Source organism: Camelus dromedarius, chromosome 3 (assembly GCF_036321535.1).
Source record: "Camelus dromedarius isolate mCamDro1 chromosome 3, mCamDro1.pat, whole genome shotgun sequence".
Lineage (NCBI taxonomy): Eukaryota > Metazoa > Chordata > Mammalia > Artiodactyla > Camelidae > Camelus > Camelus dromedarius.
This window is the reverse complement of record NC_087438.1, coordinates 65,617,830-65,632,663: the sequence shown is the minus strand read 5'-3', so window position 1 is coordinate 65,632,663 and position 14,834 is coordinate 65,617,830. Positions and strand designations below refer to the sequence as shown.

The 14,834-nt window shown below is 40.1% G+C and overlaps 1 protein-coding gene across 10 annotated transcripts in view; it reads right to left on the bottom strand.

The window, feature by feature from the left end:
- Nucleotides 1-14,035, bottom strand: part of CAST (calpastatin) — a 119,352-nt gene extending 105,317 nt beyond the window's left edge. For 3 of the 10 annotated variants that reach the window (XM_064482572.1, XM_031448680.2, XM_064482582.1), the window contains exon 1: nt 12,022-12,235. In XM_064482572.1, coding sequence (XP_064338642.1) covers nt 12,022-12,096 — 75 coding nt within the window. In that variant the 5' untranslated portion in view covers nt 12,097-12,235. Of the gene's footprint in view, nt 1-11,365; nt 11,512-12,021; nt 12,236-14,016 lie in introns of those variants that run through there. The other 7 variants (XM_064482578.1, XM_064482588.1, XM_064482592.1 and 4 more) reach the window with 4 other exon arrangements.
- Between the last annotated feature and the right edge of the window lie 799 nt (nt 14,036-14,834).

Genomic DNA, 14,834 nt, shown 5'->3' with positions numbered 1-14,834 from the left:
GTTTTTCCAGATTTTCTATAACCTGGCTTTTTAATTATAAAATTTTTCTAATATACATAAAAGTTGAAGGAATAACACAATGAATGTCGATCGTCCCACCACCTAGATTCAAAAACTATTAACACGGTTGCCATATATTGCCACGTTTCCATATACTATAGATACCTAGATCTACCTATATTTGTATGTGTACCTGAATTTGAAAGTAAACTGCAGAGATCCTGAAACTTTACCCCTAAACATTCACCAAGCATCTTCTTAAATTGAGGACTTCTTCCTATATAACTATATCATCACTCCAAGAGAATTAACAAGAATTACCTAAGACTATTCATTTTCCAGTAAATAGCAACTTTATAAATAAATCACTGCCCTGACTATTTCTTGGGGCTTATTCAATATTCAATAGTCTATGAATAATATAAACTCAGTTATGTCTTTTCAATGAGAAAGATTCAAAGTGCCTGATTTTTAAATTCATGGAATAGTTGAGTACTTTCCACATACTTGAGCTGGTGGAATGAAATGTCTGGGAATGATATATGTCAGATTTGACCCAGCTTAGGAACCCTAGCAACTCTTTCACAGAGTGAATAGAGAAAACCTTGTCTTCTTCTACTACATGTAGCTGGTGGGTTGGGAAGAGGTGAGAGAATCATCGAGAAGGTGAAGGAGTGGTAGGACGGGAAAGAGAACTTAACCACAAACCTGAAATATCTGTGAAGGACTTTTCTATAGAAGGGAAAAGAATCTACCTTGTTCTAAGCATCTCCTCTGTGCTAAGCCCAGTGCTGGGCACTTCCCCGTGTGATCCCCTTTACTTCCACAGCAACTCTAGGGGTGCACACCGCCAGCTCATTTTATGGATAAAGAAATCCAGGATGTGAAAGGTAAGGATGTGAAAGAAAGCTCAGTCACACCACATATCAGGATTATCCACTATGAGCCTGAGAATGGGCTACTCTGGATGTAGTTAAAAGCTAGGTGAGATCGTGTGACTCATGTTAAGAAAGACTCAATCCATATACAAAAACTCATACAACTTATTAACAAAAAAACCCAACCCAATCCAAAAATGGGCAAAAGACCTAAACAAGCAATTCTCCAATGAAGACATGAAAATGACCAATAGGCACCTGAAAAAATGCTCAATATCGCTAATTATGTAAGAAATGCAAATCAAATCTACAAGGAGGTATCACCTTACACCAGTCGGAATGGCCATTATTCAAAAGTCCACAAACAATGCTGGAGAGGGTAGGGAGAAAAGAGAACCCCCCCTACACTGTTGGTGGGAATGTAGTTTGATGCAGCCATTATGGAAAACAGTATAGAGATTCCTCAAAAAAACTACAATAGACTTACCCTATGATCCAGCAATCCCACTCCTGGGCATAAATCCAAAGGGAACTTTAATTCAAAAAGATACATGCACTCAATGTTCATAGCAGCACTATATACAATAGTCAAGATATGGAAACAACCTAAATGTCCATCAACAGATGAATGGATAAAGAAGTTGTGGTATATTTATACAATGGAATACTACTTAGCAATTAAAAAAAAAGAATAAAATAATGCCACTTGCAGCAACATGGATGGACCTGGAGACTATCATTCTAAGAGAAAGAAAAGTACCATATGATATCACTCATATGTGGGATCTAAAAAAAAAAAAAAAGGACAATACGAACTCATTTATAAAACAGAAACAGACTTGCAGACGTAAACTATCTTATGGTTACCGGGAGAAAGTGGGCGGGAAGGGATAAATTTGCATGCTTGAAATTTGCAAATGTTAATCACCCTATATAAAAATAGATAAAAAACAAATTTCTTCTTTGTAGCACAGGAAACTATATTCAATATCTTATAATAACCTTTAATGAAAAAGAATATGAAAACAAATATATGTGTATATATGCATGACTGGGACATTATGCTGTATACAAGAAACTGACATATTGTAACTGACTAGATTTCAATTAAAAAAAAAGAAGAAGTCTCAATCCAATGTTCTAAAAGGAAAACAACCAAAATAACCAGCAGAAACAAAACAAAACCTTCCTATCCTAAAACTGGTTTGCTTTTATAAAATTAATCAGGCACTCAACACTTACTAATTTCATTTTGTATTAGGAGTTGGGGAGGAGACAAAGACAGGAAGGACAGAATGCCAACCTTAAAGAGTAAACATTTCATTGGGAGGATAAAGACAGGAAACAATGGAGCTAAGATGAAGGACAGATGAGCGAATGGAGAAGCAGGAGTTCAGAGGCAGGGAGGAAATCAGATAAAGGGCTTTCCTGTCTTGCCTCAAAAAGGAATCATTTTCCAAACTGTTTCCACCTCCCGGCATCACTACATATTTGGTAAGTATAGCTGTCGTTTGTCCTTATCCTAGGAAACAGCATTCGTGTGCCTAAAACTTTCTGCCATAGCAAACTCACAAATCAGTCAGGAAATCAACAGGAGCAAGGAGCAACAGCCTTGGAGCCCTGCTCTCGCCCAGCTAAGGGCTTGTGCCAGCACGCGGCTTCAGTTTTGGAACATTTGGGGCACCCTCCCTATGGTTACCCAGATACCCTGACACACACACAGCCAAGAGTATACATCACAGGATAAGATAAAATCAAACAAACTTCTATACATATTTAAAAAGAAAGAAGACAGAAAAAAAACTGAGCATCTCCAAGTCCAAGCTCAACTGTGAAAGAGCACCAAAAGCTAGTGCTTGCGAAATGCCTAGGCTTTATTAAAAAGGAAAAAAAAAAAAAGGTACTGAGTTTCTTTTAGGGAGTGACAAAAACATTGCTAAACTGAGGTGATGCTTGGACCATCCTGTGACTATACTAAAAAAATTCTGAGTTGTGTGTTTTAATGGTTGACTTAGGAATTAGATCAGAAACATTTTATTTTTTAAGAAACCAGTAAAGGTGATTTGAAAACAACTTGAAAAGTTTCCTTCTTCAACCTGAAGGATGCCAACAGACATCAATACCGGCACATCCAGTGACAGCTGTGGCAAACTGTAGAAGCAATCAAACGTTATCTTGGTGCCCTCTGGACTTCCTAGTGTACATAGCTCAACTCTCACTGCGCCACAGCTGCGGGGTGACAGAGGATCTGGGGAGAGGGTAGGGTGGGGACGGGACTGGGAGAGGAATGGGGCAGGGGACTGTACTTCCTAAGGATCCGAAAACCTTCACCCTTCATTTAGCTGTGGGTCTCATCTTTCATTGAGGGTTACCAGCGCCCAGAGCACTTTTGGAAACACTCAAGCCAGAGCCCAGGGATTTAGATTTATTTTATCTACGGTGGGCCTGGGCACAGATAGATTTTCTCAAAATTCTCCAGCTAATTCTAATATACAGCAAGGATTGGAAATCACGGGTTTGGACAGGAGATCTGTGGGCACCCTGACAGGAAGTAGAGATTTCCGGACCTCCAGTCACCTGGCTGAGTCAGCACCCATGGGAGCTTCCCCGGGTCAGGCAGGCTGCGGCAGCTCCACTCGGGGCCTCCTGCGTAAAGGACTGCTCGGTGCAAGAGTCTAAAGCCCTGTGTTCACACCAGTATCATTCTGAGCTTTGCCCTATTAATGGCACATCATACCTTTATATTGCACATTAATCTCTATGTTCTTAGTAAAGCAAACAAATCAGCACTTTATTGTATACACTCCTGCTTACTAATTACTTCATAAATGTATATTCTGCCTTCCCAACCAGATGATAAATTACATATATATATATTTTCTAGTCCTGTGGTAGGGGTGTGACAAATAATTCTTGAATAAATGATTGCATTTCCACAAACTTCTAAAGGTTCCCTGACATTTTTTAGGTCAGTAAACTAGATAAAAGATTTAAAAGCTAAAAAAAAAAGCTTGAAAAATTAAGAGACAATGTGCAAATTGATATTTCCTGCAAAATCCTTTAAAATCTATCTCTGTATGTATTCTGCTTTCTAAAACAAGACTGTTCAGCAAACAAGCAGAAGGCCCAAGATGTAAAGCTGGTTTTGCTTGAAAACATTCTCTCTGGTGCAGATGTGGACCTGTTTGCTCTCAGGTGGATTCCTTGCCCTGACCCTGGTCTGTTGGTGCAGCAGGGGTGTTTGCTGGCTCCCTCCAGTAGGGTCTCCTGCAGGACAGGCGAGCAGCAGTGTCAGCTTCTGCAAGGTGATCCTGCTTCTCCCCTAGTCGTTCCAGCCTAGGAATGGTAGCGCCTTCCTGAGATTTCCAATCTCTGCATTGCCTCACCCTCCCCAGTTGGCTTCCCAGCCTCTTGTTACCAGGGTAACCAACTCCCTGCATTCCATTCCCAGACAAACTCTAATAAGAAAGAAAGAGCCTGGGTCTGAAAGGCCATGTGATCCTGGGCACGGAATTTAAATTTTCCGTTTTCTCCTTGTAAAACAGAGGTGACAGTGCCATCCCAGAGGCTGGCATACTTATGAAACAAGCTGATGTTAACGAGGAGCCTGGCTTACTGCTTAGCTCATTTTAAAAACACAATAAAAGTTACTCCACTCCCTCCTTTTTCTCTGGCATCAATCTGACTGTGGTGAATTATGACGCAGTAAAATGAGTATGAGAAGAAAGCAAAGGTTTAAGTTTCATTTTCTAAGGCTGTAACCGTTGGAGCAGAGAGTTTAGCTTTTTTACTTTTCATAAGTACAAAGGAACCAGATTCATCAGATAACTTTATGTTTAGTGCTTTGTCCATCTCCTGACGCTGTTTTATATTAGTCTCACATTTCCATACTATAAATGAGGAAACAAAGTACACAGGGAATAGAGAACACATTTTTCAAACAATATACACCAAACTGGTCACAGGGATGACACTTAATGTGCAATTCCCATGCTATAAAATACTTCGTAAGGGTGTGTATGGGGGGGGTGTGTGTGTGTGTTGGTGGGGCTGGGAGTTGGACAGATGAAGCAAGATGGGTACAATGTTACAAGGTCGATAATTATTGAAGGTGATGGATACATGAGGAGTGCACTATATTATTCTCTCTTCTCCTGTGATAAAAAGTTTTAATTTTTTTTGAATCCTCCAGAGTACATATCTTCCTAGAGTCTCCCAAAGGCAATATCCTAGCTATTTTACTTGGTTTTAATACCTAAAACCCCAAACTCATGGAGAAGGCTAGTGTGAGAGGAAGAGTTCATTTACTAAAAAAAAAAAAAAAAAAAGATCAGTGAGTAGCCAGTGTGGGCCAGGTGTCGTGGGGAGAATAACTATTAAAGAAACGTAAGTAAATGAAACGTGTGATGCATGATCTCTTTCTGCTTCTCTAAAAATATTTATCAAACTATAAAAATATAGGATAACCTCCTTTGGGGTTCTCATATAAAAGAAGACACATATTAAGGATTAACTACCTAGCTATAATTCTGAAATCCTCATGTTCCAACTGAACTCCATATGCTTTTCCCCAACATGTTAACATTCTGGTGGATATATCCAGGTGGCAATGTAAGGGCACATGCTCTTTCTGCCCAGTTTTCAGAAGTAGCATTGATTGCCTTTCTGCCACGTTTAGCTTATGGGATCCATCTACAGTAAGGCTTTTTGAATTTTCTCTAAGTCAAAGATGATGTTATGAGAATTTCAACAGTTACTTTGCTGCTTTTGTAGTAGTCATAGAATGTGCTTTTGATTTTTATCAGTGAGAGAAGCAGAAGACCAGGCATGGACCATCAGCACAATTTTTTTGTCCATGACACACTGTACAAAACCTGACAGATAGTAGGTGGACAGTAAGCAGCTGTGAACATATTTGGCCTTTACCAAATCATTTTTGTGTTCTATAAGTTCTCCACAGTCAAAATGAATTCCTTACATTAAAAGAACTTTAACCATAGTCTTTTTCTTCTTGGGTTAAATGACTCTTCCATCAAAGGAGGCAACTCACATAAACAGTGTTCATTAAAAGGAATTATTTTACATTTTTCTTAACTGAAAGACTTTTTTTTTTTTCTTTGTGGTAGCTGCAAAGCTTTCTGGGTAAGTTTTTATGAACAGAAAATGAGAGAACTTCAAGAACAGAACTTTAGAATCACATCAACAGGATTTCCATCCTTAAAACATTTTAAAGGGAAGACTCTGGGAAGACAGTGAAGTGGAAGGCACCAAGAATCCATCTTCCCACCTAGATGAAATTCCCACTGGCAGAATCCGTCTGATGTAACTATTTTGAAATTCTGGAGTTTATCAAAGGCTTACAACTTCCAGGGGAAAGCTCGAATGGTAAGTTTTGATTAATTTCCATCAATTTCAGCTCTTAGCTCAGCAGCAGCTGCCAGTTCCCCATCCCCAACTCACAGTAAGCAGTTGTACATTGGAACATGCAGCTTGGGAACCAAGATGGGCAAAAAAGAACTCTGCCCTCCAAATACTGGGGATCTGTATTCTGATCACTGATTGCTCATGCCCAGGGAAAGGTGCAAGATCATAAAAGACCTGAGAAGATCAGAAGTGTACACTTTTGGCTAAACCTTGGCACAAAAACAGCCTATAACAATCAAAAACAAAACAAAAAACGCCCTGCAAATTCTAGGGATAGAGGAAAATCTGATTTCCAGAGCTACAACATTATTAGATTCAAATGTCCTGTTTTCAATCAAAAAATTCACAAGGCATACAAAGAAACAGAGAAGTACTGCTCATTCAAAGAAGAAGAGGAAAAAAAAACCCAAAAAACCCCAGAAACTATCCCTGAGAAAGAGCAGATGGTAGATACACTAGACAGAGACTGTAAGACAACTGTCTTAGAGATGCTCAAAGAATTAAAGGAAGTATGTTGAAAGTCAAGAAAACAATGTATAAACAAAATGGAAATTTAAAGAAAAATAGACAACCTAAAAAGAAACCAAAAAAGAAATTCTAGAGTGGAGAAGTACAATAACTGAAATGAAAAATTCACTAGAGGGATTCAAAGGCAGATTTGAACAGTCAGAAGAAAGAATTGGTGGATTTAAAGATAGGACAATTGAAATTATTGAGTCTGAGGAACAGAAACAAAAATAATTGAAGAAAAGTAAATACAGCCTAAGGGATGTAAGAGATGCCATCGAGAAGACTAACCCACACACTGAGGGAGTTTCAAAAAACAGAAGAGAGAGAAAAAGGAGAGAGAAAAAAAATTATCTGAAGAAATAATGGCCTAAAACTTACTAAATTTGATGAAAGACATAAATATAAACAACCAAAAACTCAACAAATTTCAAGTAGGATAAACTCAAAATTCACATGGAAACATTATGTTCAAATTGTTGAAAGACAAAGGGAGAATCTTGAAAACAGCAAGAAAAAAATGATTTGTCACATACAAGGGATACTCCTTAAGATCATAAGCAGATTTCTCATCAGAGATGTTGGAGGTCAGAGGGCAGTAGAACAAGTATTGGCAAGTATATGAAGAAATTGGAACCCTGGTATACTGAGGGTAGGAAGATAAAATGGTACAATCACTATGGAAAACAGTAAGATGGGTCCTCAAAAAAATAACTAAACATGGAAGCAACCCAGGTATGCAATGGTAGATGAATGGATAAGCAAACTATTAGAGAGATAGACAGATAGATAGATGTTTCAGCCTTAAAAGGAAGAAAATTCTGACATATGCTTTAACATGGATGAATCTTGAGGGCATTATGCTAAGTGAAATAAGTCAGTCACAAAAGGACAAATACTGTATAACTGGACTCATAAGAGGTTCCTAGAGTAGTCAAAATTATAGAGACAGAAAGTCGAATGGTGGTTGCCAGGGACTGAGTGGAGAGGAGAATGGGGAGTTACTAGTCAACAGGCATAAAGCTTCAGTCAAGGAAGAGGAACAAGCGCTAGAGATCTGCTGTACAATATTGTACCTAGAGTCAACAATAATGTACTGTACGCTTAAAAATGTGTTAGGAGGGTAGATCTCCTGTTAAATATTCTCACAATAGTATAAAAATATGATAAGGAACACAGATACTTGAATACAATCCTCTATAAACTGAATGAGAATTTATTGTTTAATGGTCATAGAGTTTCAGTTCTGCAAGATAAAAATAGTTCTGGAGATAGACAATAGTGATGGGTGCACAAGAATATGAATGTATTTAATTCCACTGAGCTTTACACTTACAAATGGTTAAGATGCTAAATTTTATATTATGTGTATTTTACCACAGTAAAAATTAAAAATCGAGAAAAAAATCAAGATGGGCTGCTTAAATAAATCTAGTACTCCATTGAGACAGCCTACTCAGAACTAATTACCCACCCATTCACCTTGGAATCTCAAATGGCCACCTACTGTGTCCACCCCAGCCAGCTACATCATTCTTTAAAAAGTACTTGTTGAACATAATTAACTTTTGGGGAAGTGTCAAACTGATTAAAGAATAATATCATCAGATATTACTCTTAATTTAAAAGTCTTATCTGCAACGAGAAGTAAACCGATTCAGAAACTGCCAAATAAAAGAGGAAAGTTGTGCCTGACTTCCATTCTCCCAGTGCCCTAAAGCCTGTGCCCTTTTTGCAGAATCTATAATTTGCATTCCTTACTCCTAAAAGTCACTGCAGCCAAGTGGTCTGTCCTGCCAGGGAAGGCTTGTGACACAATCATGGGGCCTCCCAAATGACTAGGCTCCTTGATCATGCTGCCACTGGGCCCATGAGTCTAATTAGGCTAAGAAACACCTTTAATTAGATGGCCTAATAGAGTCAACTTATAACTCAGGAATGTGATTACTGGTGTCAACCAACCAAATTTACTCTCCTTCATGCTTCATCATTATGAAGCTCATCTGATGTTCTTAAAATCTAGCTTTGATTTGTAACAGTTTTTTTTTTTTCACTAAAACCACATAATTCTTCGAAAGATAAGATCAATAATATTGATGGTATTCAATGGAGAAATATACAGTGTAATGTTTCATTGACCAGTTTTATAGGTGGCACTCCCTTAAACAAAACATACCATAGATACATCTTTCAATTATTTTATCTTATTCTGCCTAAATTTTTAAAGTTAAGTCATTCACAATCATTCTCAGTATTTAAAGGATCTAAAGTTATTTTAATTATACGATTTACCAAAAGCATGATATATATTCTACAGATAATATATACATACATGTATTATATATAAATTGTGTATTTTTGTATACAATTTTTATATAAACAAATTGTATAAATATTATATGTAATAATATAAACATTATACATATAAGTTATAAATTGGGTCCATAGATCTTTAACAGATTTATGGATGGACTTTTTGTGTGTGTGTATTTTGTCATGGGAAAATGGTCCATAACTTTCATTTAAGTCTGTGATCATCCCCTCACAGCCACCAAATAAAAGGTATAGAGCTATACTCCATGTCTAGAGCTATACTGTCTCATAATGCAGTCATTAGCCAGTTACAACTAATGAGCACTTGAAATGTGTCAAATGTGAACTGAGATGTGTCCCAAGTATGAAATACACACTGGATTTTGAAGAATTAATATGAAAAAGAAGATGTACAACAGCTTAATGATTTGCACATTGACTGCATGTGGAAATAATGTGTGGGATATAGTGGGTTAAATAAAACATACTGTCAGCATTAATGTCACCTGTTTTTGCTTTTGTTAATGTGACTACTAGAAAATTTAAAATTACATATGTGGCTCACACTTTATTTCTATTGGACAGCACCGGTTGGGGAAAAGTCAAAGCTCGATCACAGGCAGGTTGCTGATTCTAAGAGGTTACTACCAGAAAAAAAAAAAAGAAGTATAATAGTTCCAAAATTGGATTAGAAGAGAGGTTTTGGCAAAAATCTCAGACTATGCCTAAATATAATAGGCTTAAAAGCATAGATTTAAACTATTTTCATCCAAATATTCTAGCATAATTTCCTTTAAAGAATCAAGAATTTGGAAGGAGAATTTGACACAATGTTGTAAAATGATTATAAAACTCAATAAAAAAAAAAGTGACAAAAAAAATTTGGAAGGAAAAGACTGATGTCAGCTCTGAAACATGGCCATCTATATTTGCAGATAATTCATGGGGTGCATTTTGATAAGAACCTCAGGACAATAATAACTCAAAGCAGACTTTTGCTTTTAGCACATCAATAAGATGCTACATTTTAAAAACCCAGAAAATGTAATGGGAAGCATTCATGAAAAAACATCTCAAGAGAAACTGGAAGTTCCAGTCCATAAAGGTATATGGGTATGGTACTTTGATTCACGAATCTAATTAGTCTTCTCCAACTCTTACATGGTACCTATTATCCCCCTTATTTTATAGACGTGAAAACAGGCTCAAAACCGTTGACTCACTGCCCTTTGAGCATAAAAACTCTGTCTTATTTTCCATTGTGTATTTCAAGGCTTGTACTGGGTCTGCCACAAAGTAGGCTGAATGGCCACTGGCTGAGAAGTGACATATTTACTGATTCCAACACAAGGTTTCTCTCTAAAGAGTGTCTGATTACAACATCCTTGCTTTTCCCAATACCACATGCTCAGAGAGGTAAGACTAACTAATTTTTAAACTATTCTCCCCATAAGTCAATGGAATATAAATATTTTTATTCTATCAACAAAAGTTTTATTTTTTTTTCTTTTTAGAAAGTAACGTAATGTTAAATCATGTTTCCTGATTCAAAAACAGGAATACAAGTGCCAGCTTGACTGGATATCACACTCAATTGGTTGGACAAGTCTTTGATGCACTAAATAAATGCAACAACTTTGTCCCTCATCCAAAGTAATAAAGTACAGAGCAGAGTGCTCTCTCTCATTCTCTCTCTCATTCTCTCTCTCATTCTCTCTCTCATTCTCATTCTCTCTCTCTCTCTCTCTCATTTTCAGTAAGGATCTAGATCTTGCTTCTACTTCTTGGAGTTTTGGGTTTTCTCCTTGGTCCCTATCCCGGCTGCCTCTCCTCCTTTGCACTGGAGAATGCACATCCAACAACGCGAAATTTTTAGCTTTACTTATGAGTTAAAAATAAGCTCTAGATCTGAGTTCTTTTGAGCTGAGTCCGAGTTCTGCCAGGAATTCGCGTCCAGGGGCGGAATTCCTCCAGCAACAATTCCTGTCCCATTCAACTTGTGAGCTCGAGCTGAACCTGGTGCATGTGCTCACACGGACCTGCGCATCCGGGCTCGCTCGCACATACCACAGTAGGGTGGGTCTCAGGCTCTCTCAGAGCCTAACCAGAAGGTCTGAGAGGAGGTCGCACCTGGTCCCCACCCCTTCCCCGACAAACCCTGGACAATAACTTCGCCTGCACACCTAGAAAGGCAAAGCACACTCCTTTCCTGGTCCTGCCCAGGCACAGTCACTCCTATTTACCGTCTTGTACCACCAGCTTGCGAATGCCATGGCGACGACCGATTTGCTCTGAGTCGCGCAGCGGAGAACGCGACGAGGACACGGGGTGCAGTGCAGCAGGGGCCGGGCTCACCCTTCACCTGAGCAGGATCTGGCCGGCGCTGAATTTAGCAAGCCCCACAGCTGTCAGTGAGGAAGGCACCTGGGCGGGGCCGACGCAGGCCCCACCCTGCCGGGTTGACTCCGCCCCGCCAGATTTGGCTCAACTCTGATTAGGGAAGAAGTGTTATTTCTCCAGGCAGCCACGCCCGGCGGCCTGGACTTTAGGAGGGAGGCAGGACTCCTAGTTGAACTACCGCACACACTCCAGGGAGTCTCAAATGAACTTTACTCCCCTTAATCCTCATCCGCATTTCACCTGTCTCATCAAGCAATTTTTCCCAATGCGGGCTACTCCAATCTGGTTTCCGCCACGCCCAGCGTACTTGGCCCAGGGTCGAAAAATCCCCCGCCACTTTCAGCCACCTGCCGGAAAGCAGGTTCTGGGTCCCGCGTCCTTCTCCGGCCCAGGAAGGGGCGCACAGGGCAGCAGGCCAGGCAGAGGAAATGACCCATGCCTCCGGAGCCGGGGTCCTCCCAATGTTCAGCCCTATGGCTCCGGCAGGAACGCCACTCACCTCCTGGGTGTGGCGGGCCGCCGCAGCGCGCCGGGGTCTCGGGGAGGCCGCGGGCTTCTGGCCCGGCTGGGACATGGCGAGGCTGCGGCAACCGCTGCCTCTGGGAAGGCGTAGCGGAGACTGGAAGGGAGGGCCAGGCAGGGAGTGCTGGGAGGGAGGGAAGGAGGGAGGGAGCGGAGGGGCCGGCGGGTGCGCCCGTGAGGCAGCTTTTCCGACCCAGCCCCGAATCTGCGCGGGGGCTCCCCCTCGCCCCGCTGGGCCCTCCCCTTCCTGCCTGCCGATGCTGCGCCCCGGCTGTGTTGGTCCCGGGCTCCCCTTCTGCAACTTAACGCCCTCGGGCCCGTATCTTCATCCAGTGACACTCCCACCCCCACCCTAGGACTGCTGGGTTCCCTGTGGGTCACACACAGGAGGGGCTGGAGGTCGCGGGGTTCCTCTTTGACTTGCTCAGACTTAGCTTGCAGTTGAGCAGCGAGAGAGAGCGAGACCCGGGTGTGGCCCGTTTACGCTTCCACCTCCCCCCTCCCTAAGAATCAAGAATTAGACACACCTTTTTTTGCCTTCTGCCCTGGTTTAACTAAAAGAATTTACCAACTCTAATCTGGCCCAAGCCAAGACTATCTGGATAACGAAGCGATTGAGAAAAACGAATTGGTGTGTGTGTGACTTTCAGTGTGTGTGCCTCTGTTTGTTTTAGGTCATTTTACTTGGGCGGGGCTGGGAAGGGAGTGACAATAAAGTTTAATGATTGGGTTGGGAGGTAGGAAGCCGTAGGTTCCAATCCAAACCGAAGAACAGTCCCAAATTTAAACCTTTATAGCCTTTCTGGAAGCTGGCAAATTTGTTTTGGAAGCTGGATTGCTTTTTTGTCTTTGGCTCATCTTAAACATCACTTCCTGGTTTGGAGCTGTGAAATTTAACAAGCCTGCAGAGACTGTCTGCCTGTGGTTGCTGCCGGTATGTGATCAGATCTGACAGAAGGAAACTTGTTACCCTGCAATGACATTGACAGTTTGGGCCTCGGGGGTCACTGCTATCTGCCCTGTTGTGTTTTAAACAGTTGGAGAGAGGGGACAGATTATAAGGAAAGATTTGTCATGCTGTATGGAACTTGGCAGAATGGAATTCTTGTTTTCTTTGCCCTTCTCATTTTTATGGGTTCTGACTTCCTTTTATTCAAGGGACTGGCTAGCTCATTCTTAATGGAGAGAGCAGGAATAAATGATTTAAATGCATTTCTTCTTAAAGTTTTCCACTTACTATTCTATGTATCTGGTATTTCCAACAAACAGGTGACAGTATAGGAATTTACACATAAAATTAATTAACTTGGATACGGGGTCAATGACCAAGCATTCAAGAAAAAATGATTAGTAGCATCAGTTACATTCGTAATTGGGGAAAACATGTCCTAAGCCTGAAAAATGCTTTTATGATTGTGACCAAACATCTACAGTAATTTAAGCAAACACAAAACTATAGTGGTGAGGTAGGTAATAGACAGCCCTACCTCCAGACCCAGGAACTGGAACCATCTCCTTTCTCAGGATCCTGGAGGACCTAGGTTCAGGATCCATGAGTACATTATTCCAACTAACTCTGGAAAAATAATCCCTATTAAAATTTGAGGTATTTTCTAACAGAGTATTTAAAATTGAACTTAAACCAGTTAGTTTTCCATTTTGAAAGGTTTTCACATAAAGCACAGCAAAAGGTTGTAGAGGGAGTGATATAAAGGTTAAAATACATATTCCCTGCTTTCCAGGGACTTAGAGTTTAGCTAAAGTCAAATGGCATTTGTGACACATGATCATTTGGGTGACAATCAAAGACATACAATGTGTAAGTACAAATGTGCTTTGGGAATTTGCGGATCTGTGAATTTTGGTGATTACAGGAAGAGAATGGAGTCTTGAGCGAGCTGGTGGCTGGTGGAATGTGGACAGCAGAAGAAAAGGTCAGGGCAGATCAGGAAATAAAAAGGAGCCTACTTACCTGGCTGGAGCTGCTGGTCCAAGTTCAGGAGTAATCAATCCATTGCTTAACTTATTTTGTCTTAAGCAGCCACACTGCACTCATGATATAGTTGACACCAAAATCTGTAAGACAATGACCTTAGCTTTCAAGCTTTGCTCAAGAGTCAGAATTCATGTAAGCAGAACAATTTTAGGCTAAACAGCACATTGATAACTATGAATAGAGAACAATTTCCAAGAAGTTGAAGAAGAGGGTGACGTTTTCAGCAAGAAATTTGGAACTTTGATACCACGACCAGCATTGGAGTATCTTACGGAGGGCTCATTTTAAAACTACATGGCAACTTTTGCTACATTTTTATTTAAATGAATTTTTTGGTTTCCCGGTACACATAAAAGTTGTTTACAATATACTGTAGTCTTAAATGTGCAATAGCATTATGTTTTAAAAAATGATGTACCTTTTACATACCTTAATTCAAAAATATAAAGCAATTAACAATGATAACATCAAAGATCACTGATCACAGATCACCATAACATGTAATAATAATGAAAAAGTTTCAAATATTGCACGAATTACGAAAATGTGACATGGAGATATGAAGTGAGCAAATGCTGCTAGAAAAAGGCTTGCTTGATGCAGGTTGCCACAAATCTTCAATTTGTTAAAAAAAAACAAAAAACCACACACACACACACAAAACACAACAATATCTGCAAAGTGCAATAAAGTGAAGTGCAATATATAAAGTCATGCCTGTATTTTATTCCTTCATTTACTCAGTAGCAGGATGCTGGCTGTGTGTTAGGCTCTGTGGAGGTAACAGTGACCTC